Source organism: Schistocerca nitens, chromosome 2, assembly GCF_023898315.1.
Source record: "Schistocerca nitens isolate TAMUIC-IGC-003100 chromosome 2, iqSchNite1.1, whole genome shotgun sequence".
NCBI classification, from domain to species: Eukaryota; Metazoa; Arthropoda; class Insecta; order Orthoptera; family Acrididae; genus Schistocerca; species Schistocerca nitens.
The window spans coordinates 416,527,203-416,553,671 of record NC_064615.1 but is presented as its reverse complement, the minus strand read 5'-3'; the positions used below and the strand labels follow the sequence as shown (position 1 = coordinate 416,553,671).

Sequence of the window (26,469 nt, the reverse complement as noted above, 5' to 3'; positions counted from 1 at the left end):
GGCTAAATGATGTGCTACAAATTTAAAACGTCGTCACCGTAGCTCTCTTAAAGAATCTCTCAGTGTAGAATGGACAGAAACACTATATTCTAAACTGTCTTTATCATTCGATTCAGGATTTTTACGTTAAATTTCGACGTTTATGTTATACGGCAATAGTGTGACTGGTTTGTTGAGCATCTGAGTGTTTCTGATTTCAGAGATAGCTGTTGAGAATACACAGGAAACAATTCGATCGAACTAGCCAAGTGGCGCCTCCAGCCATCTTATTTCCGGTTTCGTGCGTCCATTTGCCGGGTTGGAGGTCTTGGACGCTGAGGTAGCTCTTGTCGTTGGGAAGTGTAGTATGATTTCCCGCAGTCACATTTGAGCATCAATCTTTTTATTTGAGTAACCGTCTTTGAAAATGGGCGAAGAAAATAAAGGCGGTAAGTTTCTATTATTAAATATGCTTCATCGTTTTTCATTTATAAAGATGGCTACTTGTTCCATGAATTACGCGTAAATTATCTTCTTGCTTTGTAGCTATATTTTTAAGCAATAAGATTACGAATGCATGCTGCTTTTTAAATCTGAACTGTTGACTTGAAATAGTCTTTGAAGGGAAGCTAATATGACATGCCGTCGATATGTTTGGGGATGATTGTGTTAGTTTAACTACAGCTAATACATGAAATTAGTGAAATTAACATTTTGGTATTTTGTAGACCCATTCTGTTAAAATTGTATGTTGTGGAGGGACCCGAAAATTTTGATAAGTTACTGTTGAGACCTTGAGCTGGGGTTGTGCCGTAATAATCTAATATTAGATTCTATAAAATTCAAAATGTATGTTGGGATAATACGGTAGCAGCTTTAAAGTTGCTTCTGCTGGTTAACCAAATCGTAGAATTCTTGCCTGTAGCATGTAGTGTACCAAGAGAGAGGTTCTTGAAATTGTATAAAGGTCTGTTTCATGTTTTGGTATTTGTAAGGAAGTAGATTTATGTATTATTGTGGCATTTGTTGTAAAGATTAAAGACTTAGTAGATGGTGATGGGGTTTTTCCATCCAGTTAAGTTTTACAGATTGCATCTCAATACTTCACCATTTCCCCAACCAACATTTTTTCCAGAATGTTCATTATAATAGAGGAAAAATAAAGTTGATGTATAGAAACATGTTAGCTATCAGGCAACAAAGTAAGACCACATTTGAATAGGTGGACAATTCTTTCTCTGTAAGAGGAGTTCTATATGTACACTGATTTACATTTGTGTAGAGAGAAATCAGTAGTGCATAGACAAAGATGGGAAACTCCCACCCCTCCCAAGCAGGAATATGCTGTCTAGTGATGAACATTGGCACATGCGCGTCAACTGATCCATCATTGTTGTTTGGTGTTGGTTGTGTGTTCTACGTGACTTTTGCCAAACATGGTGGAATGATCTCAAATGTGCATCTGATAAGACAGTAAGTTAGTGCCCCAAAATTAATGAAACTGTTGAATGCTTAACTATCTTGATACTTTCAGTGTTATTGATGGCAAACTAATAGAAATGGTGAGGGTATTAGAGATAGAATTCTGCTATTTAATGATGAAAAACTTAGTGTAATATTGGACCCACTGAGAAACTTAAATGCAAGACTGATGTGCATTGTAGCCCGATGTCTTGCTTCAGTTGAAAAGTGTCCCATGGATAATTTTGGTTAGCTAGGGTTTGGATTTTCATGCACTATCTAATTGTAAACCATGTGCATTCATGCAGTATATCAGTGAACCCATGGAACGAGGCAGCAAAAACTATAAAAACTTGGTATGTCACAATTCAGTTATAAATTTTCTTCGAAAACAATGCAAAACAACAAATTTCTCTAAACTTTCTTCCTTATTCACATGTTTACAAGGCAAGCCACACTAGTAACTCCAAAAGTGTCCACAACTCGAAACTTAAGGAGGGGGGAGAGATTAGGTGGCAATAACTTAAGGATTTGCTGCAGAAGGAAGTGAACAAATGTTTAACTTGCGTTAATTCATGATATTTTTTAACTCTTAAAGCTGGCAATATCGAGCCAGGTATGCCAACTGGTTAAAATAGGTTGCCGTGACAGAGCTACAGCTTTCAGGATCTGTAAATGAGGAATCATGGGTGGATATTTCAAGAATACATACCAGTGATAGGAAAGGAGGTCAGCATATGTTTATCAATATGCTGTCACAGTTATCAAACCCTTGGACTGAAGTTTACAATGGGCCACTCATATTCAGATGTTGACAACTCCTGTATGTGTATGGTTGAGTGAACATTTATACTTCCCCCTGTATTTAAATTTATTGGTATGAAGTATGTTGACTTTTACCTACATCTACTGAACTGAGCTAGGGTGCCTCAGCTAACATGTTTGCGAACCAACAATTTGTGAAATTACTCATATTCAGCATGTTTGGCATAATTCATATAACATAATAAAAGGTGCTCTCATGCAAATTATTGCACTGTATGTGCTGAGGCCAGAAATAATTCTTTAAAATGTATGAATTCATTCAGTTACATTGATGAAATCAATGAAATATGCATATTCTTCCCAAGATGTCAAAGCATGCATTTGTGTGGAAATCAAAGGTATGGGAATAATTTGAGTTGGTAAAGCAAATGAACTTGAAAGTCTCTTTGGGTTTGCTACCGGATCCTAAAATCAACTTGAGTGCTCTCCTGAAGATAGTGAACAGCAGGATCGCTGAAATATTGAATAGTTGATTTTAGGATCTGGCAGCAAACCCGAAGAGACTTAAGACTTATTACGCCTTTGAAAGCCTGTGAAGAACTTGACTGCTACATGAAGATAGTGGTAACAGGTGTGTCTGCAGTATAGGCTTTGCTTATGTTCTTGCCATCTTTAATAAATACACTTTCTGTCATAACTAGAAATGCGTTAAATTCGGTAAACTTTTGTTAGATAATATATTTGAGGGTTTTGATAAATCTTCTGTATACAACTGGATAGCCAGATTCCCCATGCTGTTAGGTTCAGTCTCTCCATGGAAGGAATTTGTGGCACCCACGTTGTACTCCGCCTATGACATTCACCATTCTGTTAATTTTATTCTAGTTTGGCTTTGTTTATAACAAATTTATGAGTTAAAGTAATTCAGACTTTTAAACTTTTTAAAGTGAAGAAAGAAATGGTGACTTCATTTTAGTGTCACAGAAGCAACTCATGGCCATGTGATACATAATATTTCTGGACAAATATTTAAAAAAAAATTGCTAATAGTGTCTGTGAATATTAACATACTAAATTTTGAACACACTAAGGACCTGCTTATGGCCAAAAATCACAAAGATACTCTTAAATTCCACGTCAATTGTGATTGCCTGTCTCATTGTCATATTTTTTCTTGTATTAACATCAGCAAATAATTGTCTATTGTGAATGTATTGTAACACTGCAACTGTTAATATTAAAGAAGCTATTTTATAATGAAATCGCTGCAGTGAGTTACTTTTATTGTTTATTTTTCCATGACATTTCAAGATGCATGGCACCCCATTTTCACATGTTTACACTTATTTGTGTGTGTTCCTTTACTAATGGCATTGCAGAATTTTGTAGTGGAAGTTTTTAAGGCTGCAATTGTGAAACAAGGCAGTTCATGACCCGGGGATTAATGTAAATGTTGTCGGCTACTATGAGTTGGCTCCAATACAAAGAAGGAGAGAAGTTAAGATGGCTGGTGGCAGGAATCCAAAATGAGTTGCACATAATACTTCAAAGTTAAGACTACTTTATTTCTAAAAAAAGAATATTAACTTATCCCTGTGAGATGGTTTGATGTTCTCCTTTGTTTCTGACGTGCAATTACATTTACGCTTTGTTACTATGAGCAGAACACAGGCGAAGTATCATCTTCCTATTACTAGGTATTGATGCTCTCGATGCCTGCAACCAAACTGGGCCCAACCAGTGATGGGTGGCTGGTTAACTCTGGTTAAGTCAACTTTGGCATGGGTTGCTGAAGAATCTTCCTGGAGGTATGGCACTGCGTGCTCTTTCCATTGCTGCGCGGGACAGCACCTTCTTGATTTCATTTCATATCACTGTGCTGGTTGGTGTGCAGTCGATGCTTCATGACTGCACAGTAAAAATTTGAAGATGCGGCAGACATAAAATGAATTTTGAGACACAATTTGTTGGCATTGTGTATCAGGGAAGGGGTGTCATTTGCATTTTTTTGTAACTCCATAAATGTTGTAACGGGCGCCATAGCTTTTACTTTGAGCTAGGAGCACTGCTGTCGTGTCACACTACGACCTGGCCCACAAACTCAAGTATGTGAATCAGGTTGCCCATGCCTGCTTTAATCCCTTGAAATTTTCTAAGATAGGGAGTTCTCTTTAATGAAGTGTTGCAGAAGTGTAGTTTAACATTTTTTACATATTGATAAGATTCTGGAGTACCTCTTATTCGGCATCAATTTAAGGGCATTTCTTGTTTCCAGTCATTGAAAGGCATCTATTCAGATATCATCAAATATCTCTTGTAAAAGACATCCTGTAAAATCTTTGGTGTTCTGGGTACTCAGATCACATCTTGTACAAAAGACAGTGTGGTGCTAGCCGTTATAAAAGATTAATCAAAGGACTTTGAAAGTATAACAAGGGCATTATGTTCTATGAGACAAATGATTGATACTGACAGATCACACAGGCAGATTAACAATGTTGCTGGTCTTGGCTTACGGCGTCGCGTGCCAGGCCACTATACTAAGGCTACAGACAAACTTCGACAACATGCAAGTTGTATTTAGTATTAAATATACCAGAATAAGAGGTCCCCCCCCCCCCCCCCCCGTAGAGGTGCAAACAATTTTTACAGTCTAGGAGAACATTCAGAATTTTTTGTTAAATATTTGCAGTAACTAATTCTAAAATTACAGACTGAATGTCAGTATGTTTACAGTTATCTGGAAAGTACTTGCAATGAGATGACTGTCAGTCTGCTTTCAAATAGTTTTCTTCTGCACTGCTTCCTGTCATGTGTATAATTAAATTTCCCACTCATTCTCCCACAATGCCTGAATTTTCGGCTGCCTCAGTGATGACAGTTTCAGGTCTCACGGGTCACATGGACAGTTTCACAGTGGTGTAAGATTCGCAAATAATCCTTGTCATTTTTGTTTGGAATAACATTATTTGTTTGCATTCATACACCTTCAGTTGTTGGGAAAAAAGTGAGATTCCATTCTTATGACTTTTAGGGAACTCATCAATTATGTATGTTGAAGACCGTAATTTTCATGCCACAGTTTCGAGGAATGCAGCCTTCCAAGTCTTCTGAGATCCACATCTACTTTTCAGCCGCAGTTTGTGCTACCAAAGTTAGTGATCAGTTGTGAATAATGTGATACAGGGCATTATCCATAACAAGCACTGATCACCTTGTCAAATTTGTAATAAGTGATGTGTCTAATCACTTCTGAAAAACTATACTGCTCATATCGTCTTGGTCATGACCTGTCTTTTCCAAACAAATCATTAATGGACAGTTTGGCACAAAACAGTCAAATGCACCTGCATGTAAAACCGTAATTTCCCCACCATTTCCAGCAGGCACTGCCATTGTCCCCATGGGTGTTAATCACTCCAGCCTCTACATAATGAATGGCTGGCATTTGGCATTATTCAGTCTCATCTAGCCACATTACACTTTTCAATGTCGCGCTCATGATCTTGCACAGAAAATCAGTCATGCAGCATCATCTGTCCTTTCAATTAAACATTTTACGTCTACTAAACACTGGATACATGAAGCCTGTCTTTGAGCACCGTACGTAGTGAAAATTTGCTGCCTTTGGAAGATTCTTTTGGAAGTGATGAGCAATTTAGTGTGGTGTGTTCTCCTTTGTTATAGTATATGAATGAGAGTCTCTTTGGAAGTTGTTGCAAGCTGTCACTTGCATCATCTTTGGCTGCTTATTTCCTGCTGTTCTTGCTATCAAAGCTTCCTCTGCAACCTAACAGGAAATAATGGCTCATTTTTTGTTCTCTTTCTCATAGTGGTCCCTTACTGTACACACACATTCACAAGTCTGGCTGTATTTTTCTTCTTCAGTTTCACTTCATCTCGGGTTTGCACAAATTGTTACACTGGATGAGGGTTGAAATGAAACAAAGTTAATAAACACCAAAAATGAAGTATACCCCAAACTTAGATGTCTAGCTAGACAAATGACAGCAGAGGTTACAAGCAAGGCACTCATTAGTACATTTCAGGCAAGTGTGTCAGGTTTGCAGTGTGGCATTGTGGTTCATGGTATCTGCTCAAGTGCTTTCAGCCGTTGGCTGGCTTCCTGTGGTTGACAGGCAACAAAACAATGTTGCTGAGGTGTCAGAACCAATGACTCATCTAACAGATTGTAGGCGGGACATTAACTCTGTAGGTTATATTTTGTGTGTCTTATTGCAACTAATTTTCTTTCAGCAATCCAGAACAAGTCTTCTTGTTCCAGACAGAATGTAGTGCATTTGTCTTGAAATTTGATGTCCCAGCTTATTAGTGTTGCTCTAAGTACAATAGTAATTAGAGCATTCTCACTACTCATATATGGTGAGCTTTGTATTTGGCTTCAGAATGGTGGATAATTTGAGATTATGATAGCCTGACTTAATAATTTGTCACAAGTACAGTGAACACTATTAAATTACACACACACACACACACACACACACACACACACACACACACACACACAGAGAGAGAGAGAGAGAGAGAGAGAGAGAGAGAGAGAGAGAGGTTTGAGTGCTGCATATCAGGAATTAAAGCTTTTGTCAGCGTGAAATTGTCTTTATGATGATTATTCGCACATGCGCGTCATCTGATCCATCAGTATTGTTTGGTTTTGGGTGTGTGTTTTACATATCCATTACTAAATAAGATGGAATGATCTCATTGTGCATCTGATAAAGACAGCAAATCAGTACATGCATAAAAAGTGAAAACAAATTAAGCATATTCTTAAACTTTAAAGGAAATAGTTCATATGACTTGTGCTTATGCTTTTCAGAGAGAGACAGGGACAAAGACAGAGATAGAGATAAGGATAGACGAAGAAGATCAAGATCTAGAGAGCACCGGAAGAGGTCCCGATCAAGAAGCCGTGGTAGACGGTCTCGTAGCAGAGATAAACGTGACAGGGATAGACGGAGCAGGTATGCACCTTCTGTTACTTTAGTACTACTCCCATAGCTCAAATAAAATTTAATAAAATTCCCATTGACTGTGGGGTAGGGGGAGTACAATATTGCTTGTGTGCAACCAGTCAAGCTTTAAAGGATGTGTATTCACCTACAAAACACGTTAACTCAAGGAGGACAGTGTTCAAAACTGAAATTGCCTGGCCCAAACTAGTCCAATCATTGAAATATCTTATCAGTTATTTTAAGCAATGGGTATAGCTTAGCAGGTGATAATTAAATTGTTACTGCACAGGTCACCCAGCAAAAAAGAGAAACGATCAAGACGGAGGAAACCATCTTTATATTGGGATGTACCTCCACCAGGCTTTGAGCACATTACACCCCTCCAATACAAGGCGATGCAAGGTAAGCTTGGCTTAAAAATTGGGTCTGAAAGTATTATGTTAGCTCACTCTAAAAAATCTTAATTTTATTTTGTAGCTGCTGGCCAGATTCCAGCTAATATAGTAGCTGACACACCTCAAGCAGCAGTGCCTGTGGTTGGTTCAACAATTACTCGCCAGGCTCGTCGTCTGTATGTTGGCAATATTCCATTTGGGGTCACTGAGGTAATTTTAGTTGAAATTTCAAAATTTGTCTTTGCAGTGTCTTTGGTATTGTTGATTAATGCTCTTTTATGTTTGTAGGAAGAAATGATGGAATTTTTTAACCAGCAGATGCACCTTTCTGGTCTTGCTCAAGCAGCAGGAAATCCAGTTTTAGCTTGTCAGATTAACTTGGACAAGAATTTTGCATTTCTAGAGGTGAGTACTACTGTAATGAAGTCGGGTTAATTTATATTTTAAGATGATATGAATAGTAGTACTCTGTAGCAGATAGTAAATATTATATAACTGTATTAAATAATTTCCGAAATAATATAGTAAAGTATAATTTTTTGCAATTCTTTTTTTACAGTTTCGGTCAATAGATGAGACCACACAGGCAATGGCCTTTGATGGAATAAATTTCAAAGGTCAAAGTTTAAAGATTAGAAGGCCCCATGACTACCAACCAATGCCAGGGATGTCAGAGAATCCATCAGTTAACGTTCCTGGTATGCTTGAGTTCTATGCTAAAATACATCTTCAGAGCTCACTAGCATTTCCTTTTAATAGTTTACTTGTGCTTGAATACACAGGTATGTTTATAAAGGGTAACCTCTTTGCCACTGATTTTTGAGGAGTCACCATTTTAATTTAAAAAAGTGGTTTTGCTGTTCCTCATAGCTAGTGGTGGTACAGTGGTTAATAAAAGGACAGTGCTGTGAGCTGTACAGTAGGACAATCGGATTTGGATATAAAAATTCTGCTGAAGGTGAAACAAAACAAAGATAGTCTAAAGTACGTTAACTAATAGAGTGTTTGAAAGCTGAGAGACTTACTTTTAGAGATTACATATACAACTGATGTCTTCGAACAACATATTGTGTTTAACATCAGAACTTCTTAAGTGTTTCATTTCATGTCCCTGCACTGCCTCCTCATAATATTTTTCTTCTTTACTGTAAGTCCACAAATCTCTTATTTCAGTCATCAAATTGTTTTCCTTTACATTGGTCACTTCATCTTCCTATTTAATAAAATTTCATCTGTGTTCTCTCACTTCAGTAGTCTTGTGTAATAGTGACTTGGATAAAATAGAAGTAAATATGAGAAATTTTTCTATTTCTTTTGGTGTCTTGTTAACACTTTACCACTTTAATATATTGTAATCTGTATCCAAAAATAGAAATATTCATAAATAGCAGTATCCATATTCCTAAGCATGTTTCCATAAGGGTCGTTACAAATTTTACATTTTCAGGCCCTCATTTCATTATTTCTTCTCTGTTCTCATTTGTTCATTTTTGAAGCAATGTTTCAATCAATGTTAGGAAAATTGCAGCATATGTGATTTATGTATGTTTTGGTAGAGGAAAGTCCTGTATGTTGTGTGATGTAATCTTTTTGTTTATTTACAATACATGGTCATGCTGTACTGCATTTTAGCTTCTACTTAAACATAAGATCAGTTCCCAGAGTTTCATTTCATGTCCCTGCACTGCCACCTCATAATATTTAAAACATTGATTTGCTAAGTTGAAACTCGTTGATACCATTTGTGACCTGAGGGTGAAATATATAATTTCGCAAGGCAGTCACAGTTCTTGTGCAAGGCAGTAAGCCTAGTCGGTGTAATGGAGGAAGATTGTGATCCTTATTGCTTAAGTAGATAGAGGTATGAAATTGCCGTGTAATGTTAACTGGTATTATTAATGTGGTTTTTAAATTTTTGTAACTAGTAATATTAGGTTAATAATTGTACTTTGTTTCTGTTTCACCTGTCCCAAATAAGATTGTTCTATTGTCGCACTATATTTAGTATAGTCTCTTGGTCAGCTATGAAGCAGTGTTTTGTCACTAAGGGGTTGTCTTGTGTATTGCTTAGCAGGCGTGATTAGCACGGTAGTCCCGGATTCACCGCACAAGATCTTCATTGGTGGCCTTCCCAATTACTTAAATGAGGATCAGGTATGGACTGACATTTTTGCTTTCCTGATAAATGTATCAACAAATATTCTTAAATTAGCTGAGCTTGAAATGTTTCTTTAATTTTAGTTGAAACCATAAATGTTAAGCTAACGAAAGCATATATAACAAGATATTAATTTTGATTCTTGAGTCTTTATGAAGGTTGATGAAAACCATTTCATGTAAATGCTAGTGTAAAGTATTTTAGAATTATTTCTTAAAATGTTTACTTTTACTTTGTTTATGAGAATTTGAACTGTTATCAACCTTGTTGGAAGAGATTGTTTAAATTGCTTGTCTGTACAGTTGTCAGTTTTCAGCAAAATGGTTTTCTCTAATCTTTTTGTAAGTGGTTGGTCCTCTTCGAGTGTCACACTTCATTGAATGTATAACATTTGGATACTGTTTTGACAACATTAAGTTTTAGACCCATGAAAGGACCATTGGAAGAGCAAACAGTTTTGCTGCAGAATTCTTGTTTGTATTGTTGATGATCTATGCCGAGAGATGTTGGGTCTTCATAGTGCAAAGTGCCTTAATGAAGTTATGTGATGTATTAATTGATAGCTTGGGGCAGTGCATGTAATCTGGTGTTTTAAGATCGTGTAGCTGCTAATTTCCTGTCTTCATGTGTGTAATTTTTTTCTACCATCATTGAGTACTGTGTTGTGATCCCTCACTGCCCCAAGTTCATATATCCCAGGTGAGTACAAATTTACAGTACAGAATCCATTTTGCTTGACGTCATTATTGCCCAGCGTTGGTGAGACTTTTGTTATGCTGCTGTCTGCATTTAGAGCAGTGTTGTGTACTGTTTCCATCACAGTTCTTCGTGGGGAAACATTATCATTCGAAATCCATTTTGTTTGCTATTGAACTATGTAGTTGTGTATTGGTACATGGTAACACAGCAGCAGTTACTGGAGATAAGGAATGGAATAACATGGATTGCTGCTGGGCTCTTCATTCGTTTTAACTATTTTATCATGCTGATACTTCAAGCCCCTCAGTCTTTAACCTTGATCTTGGTCAGAAAAACTCTGCATCTTTTGCACAAGATTCTCATTATTTTGCAGGTTGATGAAAAACTGAACGAGAGGCAAAATACTTTTTCAGCAAAATGATATTGTAGCTCTCCAGATTTGTTTCATTTTTTTTCCAGGCCAGTGATGTTAAACCTAACATTTTCTTTCAGAACTGTTTTGTGGCCTATTACATTAATGAAATATAGGCCTTCCAGGTAAATACCTGTGGCAGTTTTCAGGATACTTTATTATTTGTATAAAGTTTTATGAATTTCAGCAGTACTTTTCTTCCCATTTTGACGTTGACACGTCTGCATTTTTTCCAGCAATTACATGTATGTGTTTGGTGCGTACTTAACAGTACAGTGATGTGGATGTTAAATTTTCCTGGTCTGTCAAGGATATAAATTTGTCACTTTCATAATGTAAATTTGTTTGATATTTTTCCTTCTGTATTAGGAATAATATTGAGGTTATATATTTCAGTTTAACAAACCTTGTATTATTCTTGGTACGAGAAAATTGGCCAGTATGTTACATCCATGTACCCATATGTCTAAGTAGCACTGAAACATTTACATGTATTAGTTCATATTATATAGATAATTATAATTTAAGAGTTTCGTCGATGTTTGAAGTTATTTTTGTAAAAAAAAAACTCGGATACTCATCTATGCCTCTGCTTTCTTCCCCCCTTCTGTCGTAGCTAAGGTTTCGCGGGTAGTAAGACCCATCCTTTGCTTGTCGATAATATGAGAGAGCTACAAACACGCACAAACACATTATGGGATCATGAAAGGCAAGTTTTCTAAAACATTTTATGTTTTGGGGGAACTAGAATTTTCCAGCCCCCATTGTGGAACTCATGACAACATTATGGTATGTATGTTTAGTTTTGTGTGTGGTTCATTGTGACAAGTGTTTAGGTAAAAAAAAAGTGATTGGTTGGATAGGCACATGAAATGTGCCAGAAGTTTGTCATTTAGCAGCTAGTACTTCATATGAAACCCATGTGGGCTACTAATAAAACTTGTCACAATGCAACCTTAAAATTTTATCTTTCAGTCCATGGCTGCAGCTGGTACAGGTGGGTGGTTTAGTTACTAAGTTTTTGTTATTGATTGCATTGTGTTTTATGGGAACATAATTTTATATGAAGTAGTTTAAATGAGTGAAGATCAATAAAAAATAATAAAGCATGTTAACAGTTTGAGATTTACATTCATTTCTTATTCTTAAAATTTATTTTGATCATTTTACTATTTGCACTTCATGCAACTTTACTAAAAGTGATGGGGAAGGGATATCATTTTGAAAATTATTATTGGATTCAGTTCCAAATTTATTATATAATTGTAATATCACAAACATCCATGATTTTGTTAACTGTGAATTTGTATTGCTATTTTCATTCAGAGGTCACTTGCTCAATGTAGTGTTAATTCAGTATAAAATGTTTAATAACTCATGGGTGTTTAAAGTGTTGCAACAAATATTTTTGCTATTGTTAATATCTCCATTTTCAGGTTAAAGAGTTACTTATGTCCTTTGGACAGTTACGTGCTTTCAACCTTGTGAAGGACTCAGCCACAGGGTTAAGCAAAGGCTATGCCTTTTGTGAATATGCTGATGTGACAATGACTGACCAGGTATGTCTGCAGTGACATTGACATTTAATATCACTGTATCAAGTAATTGATAGTGATTTGCCATTGTTGTTTACTGTATGTGACACAGCTTTTAAGTGGAGTCTAACAGTTTAAGTTGGATTAAACTAATTGCATAATATATATTAGAAAAACGTGACGCTTCAGTGCCACACTGACATTAACTCTTTGCATCTAAACAAAAATAATTTTTTTATTAAAAGATTTTATGTTGACTTAGACAAATCCAACAATTTTATTATGAAATTCTACTAAATTTTGTGATCTCCAAAATCATTAGGTTGCTAAGAGAATTGAGATTTATAATTAGCGGATTTGGTAATTCCTTAATTCTGTATTATATCATTATGCACTTGACTTGTGTGATTTATCATATGTTGAAATGTTATGAAGATAACATATCAATTTATCATGATCTACTCACATCTGCATCCAAGTAACTATATCTAAACTGATCTTTATGTTAATCTTTGGCTACACATATGTGGTGTGCCTGCATGTTGTCAGAGACTGCTTTCCCACCTTTCATTAGGTCACTGCCTCACTCTTCCCTTACCTTGGAACCCATCTGTTACACATTCTTCTGGCATCAGGACTTTCCCATCTTTCAACATTTGACTCGGGGAGCTGATATCACATTGTTGAAGCACCAAAGACACATTTTTGAATATTTCCTCCATATTGATGGTACACACTGATCGTAAACTTTGCATTTCACACACTTTAAAAGCTTAGTTTGGAAAACTTATCAGCATCATTCCAGACCATCAGGTATTTTACTTTTGCTGTCTATACAGTTCTCTGAAATACAAAACCTTAGTTGGTTCTGTAGTTTCATTGTCAAGATTCAGATAGGGTGAATGACGTTTAATTCGTTTTAATAACATGTGTAAGTGTTCTTCCATTTTCTATTATTCGTAAGCATTTGAGCACATATTCCAGGGACACCTTAATGTAGCAGATCTAGGAAGCAGGGGTAGGGGAAGGGGGTGGGAGATTGAATGGGTTGAACTACAGTTGTGTAAGATACCAGTACAAGTGGGCATGTGCTATCATGTTTTGACACTCCCAAATCTGGCAAGCAGTTGTGCAGTAGCTGTTGTAGAACACTCCGAGTATTCTACTTCGCTGTGTGTTGTGCGTTGCTTTTTTGTTTCTTATTTTGTAATGAGTAGACTAGTCCTGGTCCATCACTGGGCTCGTGTGTGTCTCACCAGAAGGGATTGACGACCATTTTGATGGATTGAAGACTATTGTGACCATATGTCTGCCTGCATTTGCAATTCTCCTCTCCCATTTAAACTAGTGGCTAACTGCCACGTTAGTGTTCGCATTTTACCAAACAATTTCTATCTGATCAAGGAGCTCTTGAAATAGTTGTTGCTAATATACAGTTTTTCTACAAATCTATTCTGGTAATATTACCTGTTGTAAAGAAAATACATAAAACACGTGGATGACCTATATTTTGTCCTTGATTGAAAGAATATTGTCCCACAAGATATCCTAAGAAATACAAAATGTTACAGTAAACTTTTCTGACTTTGATCCAAATAGGCCTTCAGCAAAGCAACTGTAGCTTTAAGAACATTGGATGCGGCATTCAGATATTGACCAACACAGTAAAACAGAGTTACCATTTGCAGACATTGTCTTCACATAGGATGATTAAAATAAGCAGTTCTGCACATGGTTGATGGCATAATTGACTTCTACTTGAAAAATTTATTAAATCTGTTTTCGGTACAATGAAATATCAAAATTCCATGTGATTTAATGAATTTATAACACAGTTTCATTACACCAGTTGTCTTGCTTATTATTATAAAAGAAAGTTGCTCACTGGCTGTGTGCTACTTCTTGCACTTAAGTCTCTTTCTTTGTAGAGCATTTGTGTAACTGAACCAACTGCTTTTTATAGAGTTTTTAGAACCCTGAACATTTCAGATGGTAAGAAGTACGGAGAGATTGTGGAATTATTATTAATGTTCTGCACTCAAAAGTTAGCCTGCATGTGTCCCATTGGTCACTAATTGCTTTATAATGTGACAAACTTTATAAGGGTACTAGTCACCAAATCCAAGGTGTTGGATAAGTCGCATGTACCCACCGGGTCATGCTAAATACCGAGAACCTCAGGCAGCACATTTGTGTAAACACATGAGCTTGGTGAGTTTTCAGGAACTGGGGACTGGTCAATGTTTCCAGACCTGTCACTCTATGCTCTGGGAATGCTTCAACAACCACCATACAGTGCTGCAGTGGGATGTTCTGTGCCACTCGTATGGAGGATTTTGGCTTAACTGCCTGGATCACGAGAATGATAAAAATCTCTCTATAAAAACACTGCATGATCTCAAGGTGTGCTATGTGCTGATGAAGTGATGGCTGTTAAAGAGGGACAGTCTTTAAGGGGTAACCTGTGAGCAATCTGCTACACCTAAGTTGTATAAGGCTTGCCCAGGCAGTTGGAACTCTATTGAGGTGGACCCTAACTGCCTGTGGGAACACCAAGGCAAATATAATCAATACTTCCAGTCCCAACATGATGGGTGTGTTGTCTGGGAATTCTCACAATTACTCACCCAAATGAATGAGGGAGGCTAGTCCTGATAATCAAATTGTACTTAGTACTGGGGCTCATGGAGTTGCAAATTTTGTGTCATCAAAAGGAAGGAGGGGACATTTGAAAAAGTGCCCCCCTCCTGTATTCATCAAGTATTGGAAGGACTTGCTGGTATCTTGGCATATTAAATGTTTGCAAATTGGTTCCTTATTGATTGAGGATAACAGGCGAAGCAGATGAAACTTCTTAGGAAGTCATAAAAATTGGGTTACAGTGATATAATTGTCCAGTTGTCTAACTCCAAAGTCATATGCTGTGATATTACGGACATAGACATCTCGGAACTCGATGCGGAGCAAATGATGCGAAGGCATAATGGCAAAATTGAGAAGGCCACCACCTTCATTGTGATCTTCAATTCTCCAGCACTACCTAACACATAATGGCAGGGTTCCTCAGACTTAAGGTTAAGCTTTATGTACCTAACCATAGACATACCAGCAATTTGACACTAAAATACCAAGTTGCTGAGGTTGAAGTGACCTTTAGGAAATGTGGAAAGGCAGCCCATGAATCTCTGTATCCAGCTGTGGTAGCCACCCCGCCTGGAATCAAGACTGCCCCATTTTTGCTGAGGAATGCGAAATTCAGGAAGGTGGATGACATAAGCAGAAGCCAAGCTTCTGTGGAACCTGTTGAAAAGATGGACATTGAAATGCAAATGACATCCAGCAGCAGCTCCTTTTGCATGCCAAAGCAAAGTGGGCATAGTGAACCGTGCGATTATGACAGGAGAGACTGGTGACATTTTCAGTGAGCATTGAGAAGACCCCCCCCCCCCAACAGCAAAGTACCTGTCAATGTCCCCTGTCCCCCAACATATTCGAAGGGAGTCACAACATTTGAGTCAAAAGCTGTCCCAGGCACCATTCTGACACATCTGACAGGTGAGGACATCATAGGAGGATGCCTTGTCACCAGACCCAGGCAGCCACTCCCGTCCCCCCCACTCTACAGATTCACCACTCAAGCACCAGGATACCAGTATATCAAAGGCACTCTGCTGAAGTGGCTCCCTTACTCCAGTAGAAAATGAATGACTACAGAATTTGTGTGGAGGAATTGAAATTCCTTTATACAGGATAGACCTTCGTGTGTCTTGTCTAAGAGACTCATTGTAAACAGGCTAACATGACTATGCTTGCAGGCTGTTCTCACAACAGAGAAGACTACCTTGCTGGTGACAGGGTGAAAGGTGGGGTAGCAATGTTTAGCACATTTTGCTCCTTGCCTGTGCCTTTAACCACATCACAACAAATTTCTGTTTGGACATTGGCCCATGTTACTGTTACCATGTAGTAAGAGTCTGTTGACAGTGATACCCACATACACATTCTTGAACAACTGCCCTCTCCCATTCTCCTTGGAGGGCAGTGCACAGAGTACTGTGGGGACTAATTAATTTTGCCCCAGGTGTTGAATACTTGAGATTCTGTCACAAACTAGACAACATATTGATGGATGAGGGTCGAGCTATACATTTTAGCACTGTTGTGTTCTCTCTACAACCATGGACCTCTCCTTCTGCTCACCTGCCCATGCAGACAATGCTCAATAGGGAGTGGTTGATGACCTTCATGGTAACAATCATTAACCTGTCTGGATCCATCTGCCATGTGGAGCAGATCCTGACAGGAAGCTGCCAAGATGTTGCTTCGGAAAGGCTGACTAGGTACTGTACAAGCAGTTAGCTGTTTTCAAGCATTGTGGAGGTTTCTGGAATGGGTGGGTCTTATTACAGATTTGAATCGCCATACCACTGACACATACATCCCAAAGTCCAAGGCAACACCTAGGAGGCAGCCTGTTGTTCGGTGGAATGATGAATGTCGTTTTGCAGTTGGGGGACAAGAGGGGGGCTATACGAAGCTTAAATTAGTGGCCTACAGACACATATTTTTCAACTTTTCAAATGGCGAGGGCAAAGGTAAGCAGAATGATTATAGTAAGCAGAGGTCTTTAGCAAAAGTTCCTGAACTCGATCAGTAGGTCCACACCCAAAAGTATATTAAGCCATCAGGAGGATCTCAAAGTGGAACTCAGGTCTGCCAGTCGTGAGAGCAGGTGTGCCGTAACTTCAAGGAATGTTGCTCAAACAATTGCTGAATCTTATAAGACTATTAGGACCAATTCCAATCATGATCCAGGTTTTTGTCCTTGTCTGGAGATGCAGGAGTGGGTTGGCTGTGGTCTCCAACCCACCAAATTTAGGACTGTAGCCAGCCTTTCTCTTTGTGGGAACTGAAATTCCATAGTCAGTAGTTTGTGGTAATGGACCTGGTCATCAGCTGACAGTGTGCAGAACAGTGAAACAGTTTGACTCACAGTTGGAGCAAATCCTCTTTCAGCTCTTTAATGATATTTGGACGACATGAGACTTTTCCAACTCATGGAAAGTGACTTAATCCAGATATTAAAACCAGGGAAGGATCAGACTAACCCCTGTAGTGATTGTAGCATTAGTCTTCTAAGATGCATAGGAAAGACTGGTCAATTGGTGCCTATTATGGGTTCTCAAAACTAAGTCCCTACTATGTCACCCTCAGTGTGGTTTCAGGTGGTGTCACTCCACACTTGATAAAGTGACACTGCTCAAAGCAGCAATTCAATAAGCTTTCCTCTGTATGCAACACCTTATCAACGTCCAATTTAGTTTGAAAAAGGTTTGTGATACATCACTACTTGGAGGAAAATTTATTTGTTGCAGCTCTATCAATGTGTGTTCAGTGGATAACTACTCACTGTCATAAACTCATTCCTCTCAGACAGGTATTTTCAGTACAAAGTTGGGAATGTCCTACCTGACTGTTTTAAGCAACATTGTTCCTAGTTTGTGGATGACTTCTCCGTCTTCTGTGCGTGCTCAAACTTTTCAAGCTACTCGGCAATTGCATTTGACAATAAAGTAGGTGGAGGAATGGTCTAACACTATAGGTTTTAAATTCCTGTTTATTGTAATGGCTTCTGGAATTTTACCTGTTTTGAAACTGGGGATACTGTTCTCACTTTTAAGGGAAAAATGAAGTATTTTGGCCTCACTTAAAATGAGAGGTTATTGTGGCTGCCACACGATAAAGAACTAACGCTAAAATACTGTAACGCTTTAAACATCTTAAAGGGGAGTGTGCAGAGCCTGTGCAGCTAATGTTAAGTTAGCAAAGTTTATGTATCTCAGTCTCTGGAGCCATGAAGATAAAACACTCTAAAAACATGTCCATGTTATTTGCTACTGAAGCAGAATTATAGAGATGAGATACAAAAGAACAAGATATATAAATTTTTAGAAGTATGCACCTCTTGTCATGAAAACATGTACATATAAGTCCATAGATTCATACCTATTCAAATTGCTACTGAGCTTCTGCTTCAGTAGGTACAGTGTTATCATAAAACAAGCCACAAAGTTACATGTGGCTACCAAAGTAGTTTTCTATATATAAAGTAAAAAAAAGTCATTTTGAAAAAATCAGCAGTTCCAAAAGCTGATAACTGGCTTATATTTTTAAATTAAGGCCGAAAAACACAGAGTAGCATAATCAGGATCATCGTCTTTGCCAACCTCCTTCTCTAAAAGATTATTTGTTCAGGTTGATCTTGCTTCTTTCATGATGAACTCTGCTGCATGCTGTGTCTTGGCGAGTCTCTACTTGTCCAATAATTTCAACCTATTTATAGTAAAACAGCCTGGAATGTTTTAATAAGGGGTAAAATTTTTAATTTAATAAGGGGTAAAATTGTCCCCATGTTTTCAACATTAAATGTTAATACAGAATCGCTAACTCCCTCCTTCAGTGTATTTAACCCTACAAACACATTTTTGTGTCCAGATAATATTATCAGTATTCTGAGTCTGCCCATGTATAAAAATCAGAGGTGGTATGAGTGTATTAGGTTCCCATAAATTTCAAACAATGTAAAACTCAGGCTGGAATGTAGCAATATTATGAGAAGGAAAGTTGCTGCTCGCCATATAGCAGTGTTGCTTCATCGCAGATAGGCACAAGTAAAAGACTCACAATTATAGCTTTCAGCCGTTAAGGCCTTTGTCAACAATAGACAAACATATGCACATACCCCGCACACTCATGCAAACGCAACTCTCACAAGACTGCAGTCTCAGTCAACTGGCACACAACGAAGTTCTGCAGGGAAGTAGCGGAAAAGGAGAAAAATAAAAAAAACTGGGTATGGTGTTTGAATGACGGCTGCGTAGTGCCGGGATGGAAACGGGGGAAGGGCTGGATGGGTGAAGACAGTGACTAACGAAGGTTAGTCATGGGTGTGTGCGTATGTCTGTCTAATGTTGACCTTCGTTAGTCACTGTCATCAACCATCCAGCCCCTTCCCAGTCTTACAGGCGTTAGAATTGCATTTAAAGAGAATTTAGCATGGATAGGTGTAAACAGGTGGATTTTATTGGCTGCTGTGTCATGTTCTTTGGTATTGCCCTCAGGGTAGGGCTCCCAGAGCAGTTTTCAGTATATTATATGGTATTGTTTGCCATCCAGAGCAGATTAGATGATGCCGTGGCAAGAAATTCATCTGCTCAGATTCCTGAAGTGTCCTGCTTGCTATTCAGCAGACCAGATGTCACAAGAATTGCAGAACACTCATTTGCAAACATGGAAAAGAAAATAATTTTCTGCTGGGTCCAAGGCTTATAGGAATCCAAGGAAATGAATTCACTTATGTGACCACCTAGGAGGCTCACGGATTGCGCTGCAGGGTTTTATATCCTTTGTGATCCAGAAGACCCTGTGTTGATGGCAGGCTCAGTGGCTGGAAGTGTAGAATAAGAAGCTACTTCCAGTCAAACCTTAAGAGCAACCCTGGCTTATCACCTTCCTACCACAAAGAGCTGAAGTATTAGCCCTTACTACACTTAAAGTAGCATATTGCTTTTGACAGTTAGCTTTCTTCTAAGTCGTGAGGAGCCCATAATGTGTCAGTCACCCAGCTACAATTTTTTTCCTTTTGTCTTTCATGGCGTCTTAGCCTTGATTTTTTTCTGGTTATTATGCAGTGTTTTGTATGACTTCGATTGCTCATTCTAACTGTAATGATTGTTTTCACTGATTGTGTGAGGATACCACATGGATTTATATTTTTTTTCACCTGCCTCATTATTCTAACCAGGTGTGACTTAAGATTTATCAATTTCAGTTGGTTATTAAAATTATCAGTAACAATTGAATTTGAAAACTAGTACTGTACTTGCACTGTTCAAATGCTTTCTTACACACTTGTTAGCAGTGTTGGATGCTTCCATAAAAGTTAAAATGTTTCAAACACTGTTTTTACTTTAATTCTAATGGGAAACAATGTTGTTTCTTGTATTTCAGGCTATAGCTGGACTAAATGGCATGCAGTTAGGTGATAAAAAATTGATTGTGCAACGAGCAAGTGTAGGTGCAAAGAATGCACAGATAGGACAGCAAGCCCCTGTTCAAATCCAAGTTCCAGGTTTGACAATGGTAGGAGGTGCTGGACCTGCTACCGAAGTGAGTATCCTTGAACATATTAGGAAATCCATTTTTGCTGTTGTAGAATAAAAAGTACAAATTAATTGATCATTTTTGTTTTGCCTCGGAAATGTCAAGTATTGCCATAGAGTTCATTAAATAGTGGTCGGTGAAATAAATTAATTACTGGAGTAAATAATACAGCTAGGTACATTATTTTCTGTAGCTAATGTTACATTTTGCTTTCTAGGTCCTCTGTCTGCTCAATATGGTCACTCCAGAAGAACTTCGGGATGAGGAAGAGTATGAAGATATTCTTGAGGATATAAAAGAAGAGTGTAACAAATATGGAGTTGTGAGATCGGTGGAAATTCCAAGGCCTATTGAAGGTGTAGATGTACCCGGATGTGGAAAGGTACATGTAATTGTTAGTTTTGTGAAAACAGTGAAGCATAATGTATTATTTATTGCATGTTGTGATGACAGATATTGACAGAAAACTTTTTGCTGATTTAATTGGCTTAATCTTTTCTGAACATGCATAATTCCATGTTTACATTACATTAAACATGTGAAAATTTGATAACTATATGTTTCATTAGTGTGAAACCAAATTCTGATGTTATACTAATATCCTTTGTTACTTTAATTCTTGTTGCAGGTTTTTGTGGAATTCAATTCAATTATAGATTGTCAAAAGGCCCAGCAGTCACTGACTGGCCGAAAGTTCAACAACCGTGTTGTGGTGACGTCTTACTTTGACCCAGATAAATATCATCGCAGAGAGTTTTAATGTAAACAAAACTAAATAGCCCCTCTTGATGTGTGTAGCATTGGCTAGAATGTCCACACGGAATATGGACAGCCACTGCACTTGGGTAATCGTACTTGGCTGCTGAAGCATAGTATCATGTTCTGTAACCATTACTATCAGAACTTTTTAAAGGGCAGCCTTGATTTGATATGGGGAAGTTGCAGTTATTTTTTGAAATCTGAGACATGTACACCAGTATTTCATTTTTGCGCATCTTCAGTTAAGACTATATGCTAAAATGAAATCATTTTGTTCTTAATTTAGTAAGAACTGTCTGGCCTGCATTTTTTGTTACTTTCCCTTGTGTAAATAAAGAGTAATTTACCATCTCACTTTCTGTCTCTTTCTTTATTTGTCTGTCTACTAGGTTCTCATATGTTAGACTGAAACCAAATACAGTTTGACCCCACTTTTACGTTCCTGGAATCAATGTTTTCCCACCTTTACGACATGATTTTTTTTGTTTGGGAGTAACTAGGTTTGTTCGAATAGAGGTATCATGACCATTCACAATCATTTCCAAACTTTCTACCACGCAAATGCAGTTTAGTGATTATTGTGATCATCGTGACACCTTTGTTGAACCATGTTTAGCGTGTTTCTGCGTTTGGCATCTTGTAGCGCTAGTTGACACAGTCATTTACTGTGTGTTGCTCAAATGTTTTTAGTTTAAACACAACGCCGGTTACATATTTTTGTATACTGAACACAAGGTCTGTAGAGAATTTATTCTCGTTGTCAAGTGCAGTATTTTTGTATCATTTTTTGTGATGTTACATAAACCGTGTGAATGATAGGTGGCGCAGTACCTGATAATCTCAAAGATGACTCAGCGCATGTACATATTTGCACTTAACAAGAAATAATTCTCAAAGTGCGTCATTAAGCATGAAAAAATATGTAACTACTGCAGGCTTTCCAAAAACATTGTTTACGACGTTTGAAATTGTCAAATGTTTCTACTTCCCAGACAGTTACCAATTCCAGTTACATCAGTGGTTTTTATTAGATAATAAGTCCCTGTCAAGTCTTTTGATGCCTGTTATGTATATATATCACACATAAAGTGCAAAAATGCAAGGGGAATCCAATACGTAACTTTTATAGTTTAAAATGTTATCTCCCATATTTTACATTTTCCCACATTTTACACCATTTTTTTGACGTCGCTTGAAAAGTGTAAAAGCGGGCTTTCAATGTAGTACAAATGTGATTTAGTGCGACAATTCTTTCAAACTATGGGTATGTGTTTGTTGACTCTATAGTTAACAATGCACCACCAATTACATGAAGCACTAATTTTAAACTGAACTTTTGACAGTTAAACACTCTATGGTACATATTGCTGTCTGGTTTTTCTGAAAAGTTTGTCAGCCATTTTGCAATGGGATTAAAAATGTTATGGGACTATGCACTACTCGATGAAACCTGTGTAGCAACTGAACTGTAGTTTCATAGTCTTTGTTAAAGGTCTGTTTCAGCTACATAGTATTGGCACAAGTAAATCAACGAATAATTTACTTTTACAGTTTGAGGATTCTATTTCACTTTGCCATTCATGCTCAGAATATTGATGACAGTCCTAAAATTGAGCTCTGCCTGGGGCAGTTTCAACATTTCAGCACTGCCATTTGCAGTCACAGGATAATAGGAATTTTTGTAGGCACAGTCAGCTTTGCCATATGTATGTACATTATTTCGTAGATAATATTCACTACCAATAACTCCTGGCATTGGTCATGTTTGGTGATGTGGAATGCTAGATAGTCCCACTTCTCAGTGATTTAAATTTCCTTGTACTGGGCTCTCATTACATTTGTGATATTTTGAAAATATTGAGCCATTTACCTGTTGTAATATTGGTATTTATTGTAGATGTCAGAGTAAGGGATGCTTGAATAGTAGGTTCAGTGGGCTGGTCAACATGCTGTAGTGTACTAGTGTTTTGTAACCCTGTGTGTGTGTGTGTGTGTGTGTGTGTGTGTGTGTGTGTGTGTGTGTCATTCTCATGAAGGTGAAAGTAAGACAGCAGTTGATTATCAAGAATGAATAATCCTGGTTCATGTTCACTGTAATTTGAATGAAAGTTCAAAAATTAATGGAAGGGAACCCCCCCCCCCCAAACATCTTGCAACAATTGGGCATAAACTACACCCTCCAAACTGTATTAAAAGTCTAATTGCTTTTGGGATGGGGGAGTAAAGTCCTGTGGTTCTGTATTCCCTGCAAACATTTTATTAGTGTGGTAACCTGCTGTAAAATCACTGTGGAGACATGGCAGTAAGACAGGACATTGTCATAAGGTGCAGTCTCAAAATATGTTCTTCTGTGGGTTAGGTTTTCAGTGTTACTTTTCTAATGAAAACTGGGCTGCTGGCATAGCTCTGCTGTCACTCATTACAATGATGTTTCTATTAAAATATGTTATGTTTACGATATTAGGATAAAGGTAACTCTCTGTAAAGAATACCTTTTGAGCTGCAGGCAGGCACAACAAAAAGGCTGTCACATATTACAACTTTTGGGCAAAGCCTTCTCCAGCAAAGAAAACATTCACACAAGCAAGCACACCTCACGCACATGTGACCGGGTTCTTTGTAGGAGCTCACTATACTCTGAATAAAAAAAAGTACTTTGTAATTGATGTTTCAGTATGTAAAGTGGTGGGGCAGTCACCAGCCAGTTGTATGTCTTTCTTGAGTACCACATTCTCACTGTATTGCTTGTTTTATTGGTTATGTCCTGTGCCACTGCAGTCTGTCAATCACAAAGTAACTGTAATCAGAGTAAAATCATGTCGAAATCAGCACATTGCCTGTTTCCAAGCTGCAAATAGACTATGGGCCCTCACGTGAAGTATCACATGAGAGCTCTCTCAATTATCAAATTCATTTTATTGAAATTGAGTACACACACCTCTTCCTCTAGCTCTTAAGCTGCCTCATCCACATTTGGAGTGTTGAATTTAATGTCAAATGATACTTCTGTCTTATCAAATAATTGTATGCTTTGGGAGAAACCAATGCGAATGAGAGACAGTTAAAGATGTCATAAAAACTGAGATGCATGAAAAAAATGCCGTGTCATGCATGAAGTTTTAATACCTCTATTCCTTAGTACTAAGATACTATAGTTGAGTCAACTTTTGGCAGTGCTTTTAACAGTTTTCAACTGAAAATTGCCGGCAAAGACAATAGCTGTCTGTGTAGCTACGAAGAAGTGTTGCCATAGACAATTTTCAAAATCGCATTGTAGGCTTGGAGCAGCTGTATTACCCAACCATGATATTATTGCATTTGGCCTCTTGTGGTGACATTACAGTAAACAGCAATCGCATGAAATGTTTTGACTGTCGCATACACTGTGGAAAACTGTACAGCTTCCCATGCAAGTTGTCTGGTTACTAGAACAGCAGAGCACATTCCGATCGGCATCAAGCACATAGGTCAGCACACGAGCCTACCAAAGTGCTCTCACCCTCAGGTGCAATAATATTACGGCTGACTAATACGTATGTATTTGGATGTTATGCACATTTCTTTGTAGGACTGTTTCATAATTTCAAAGGTGTTTTCACAAGTGTGTGGAAATTAATTTTTTTTTTACATTACAGTACTAAAACACTTCAGTTTTTGTTGTTTGTTTCTTACAGAAAATTGGTAAAATTAACACTTGGGCAGTGCCGGGTTTGTCGGCCAGTTCTGGATAAATTGCCTCTCTCGTACTGCTTCACATAGGACATCACATGTTTATGCCCATATATTGCAATTAATGCCAACCTCTTGAAAATTTGGTTAGCATAGCATTGAGGCACGGCACTACTTTAAATCTATTTGGTGCTTATGAGACAGACTCCATTACCCACAAGTTCGAAAACATTTGAGGTCGGTTCAGTAATGGAAATTCTTCATTGATAGGACCAAGATACAAATGAGTTTGGAGGATGGCCACTGGACATAAGAGCACTCTTGCAAATTTGAAGAGTTTTATTGTGCTTGCTTGAATCTCTTCTGTGGCAATGCCATTCTTGAAGCGATTTCTGTGACAACTCCTTTCCAGTCAAAAATTTGAAGCCTCTCACAGTCCTTCATATCGTTCACAATACAGTCAACGTTGCTGGAGGCGTTCGATGTCTAACCATTGTGGAGCAGTTAATACACGTTTCTGAAATATATGCTATAGGTACAGTGAAACAGTACCAGAGGAAAGAGCAACAGAGAAGTCCTCGAAAGCGAATGAGGGCGAGGAGAGGAGAGGAGAGCAGAGCTACAAAGTAAGAAAACAAAACTCATGGCAAGTGCTGATAAAGGTAGGGGTGTGTGTGTGTGTGTGTGTGTGTGTGTGTGTGTGTGTGTGTGTGTGTGTGTGAGAGAGAGAGAGAGAGAGAGAGAGACACATAGTTCTGTCACTAAAACCTATCTGCTTATGACTGCACTTAATGGTAATGTGTGTTATTACCAAGCTAGTCCTCCTGTAACTGTTGCTTATTATTTATTCGAAATTACTTCATAAATCTCTGTGTAAAAAATGTAATTCTTTACTCGAGTATAAAGAGACTTAATTCGGTTTTGCAGTATATTTCAACAAATACACTGTTAAAAGATCCCAAGAGGCAGTTGTGTATTTTGAAAATATCTGGAAGCGCTGGGTTACAACACGGTCACAGATTGCAGAATCATACACTGGATTGCAAGATGTACCTGGTAGCAGAGATAGACTTGTGAGGACCCAGCAAATGGATTTTTGTAATTTTTGACATTTATGGTAAAGAAGTTAAGAACTCGATATCAAAACACCAAAGCAGATCAATGCAATTCAAGGAAATTGACATAGAAGTTTTCCGAGGAACTCACTAAAATGAAGGCATTTTTCGTGCCAGGCACCGTGGCTCCCAGTATCGTTGGAGAATGATAATAGAGTAATCAAAGGACTGTTGGTTTGAATCTCGCTGTGGTCTTTTTAATAACTACATCAATTAAAAGAAAATAATTGCAAACAAAATACCAGTTTTCATTGCAAATATGCATATACAAAAGATTGTTCATAAAGATGTTTAAAACCATTTTTATAAAGAAATCTAAACTGAGGTACAAGTCCTGGGATAGCAATATGCACATATGCAGACGGTGGTAGTATGTACATAAG

General features: G+C 37.8%; 1 protein-coding gene across 1 annotated transcript; it reads left to right on the top strand.

Annotated features, from left to right (window-relative positions):
* The first annotated feature begins 264 nt into the window (after window positions 1–264).
* On the top strand, window positions 265–21,656 carry LOC126236288 (splicing factor U2AF 50 kDa subunit). The gene is made up of 11 exons (XM_049945476.1): window positions 265–428; window positions 7,046–7,190; window positions 7,471–7,583; window positions 7,659–7,786; window positions 7,865–7,981; window positions 8,136–8,274; window positions 9,648–9,730; window positions 12,282–12,404; window positions 20,391–20,549; window positions 20,761–20,925; window positions 21,172–21,656. Exons 1-11 carry the CDS (start codon window positions 407–409, stop codon window positions 21,301–21,303), a joined length of 1,326 nt encoding a protein of 441 aa, XP_049801433.1. The 5' UTR covers window positions 265–406; the 3' UTR covers window positions 21,304–21,656.
* The last annotated feature ends 4,813 nt before the right edge of the window (window positions 21,657–26,469 follow it).

Excerpts from the sequence above, each read along its gene's own strand:
- LOC126236288 (XM_049945476.1), top strand. The coding sequence starts at position 407 with ATGGGCGAAGAAAATAAAGGCG. Across the intron at positions 7,191-7,470 it reads GACAGGGATAGACGGAGCAG|GTCACCCAGCAAAAAAGAGA; the intron begins GTATGCACCTTC and ends GTTACTGCACAG. Across the intron at positions 9,731-12,281 it reads ATTACTTAAATGAGGATCAG|GTTAAAGAGTTACTTATGTC; the intron begins GTATGGACTGAC and ends CTCCATTTTCAG.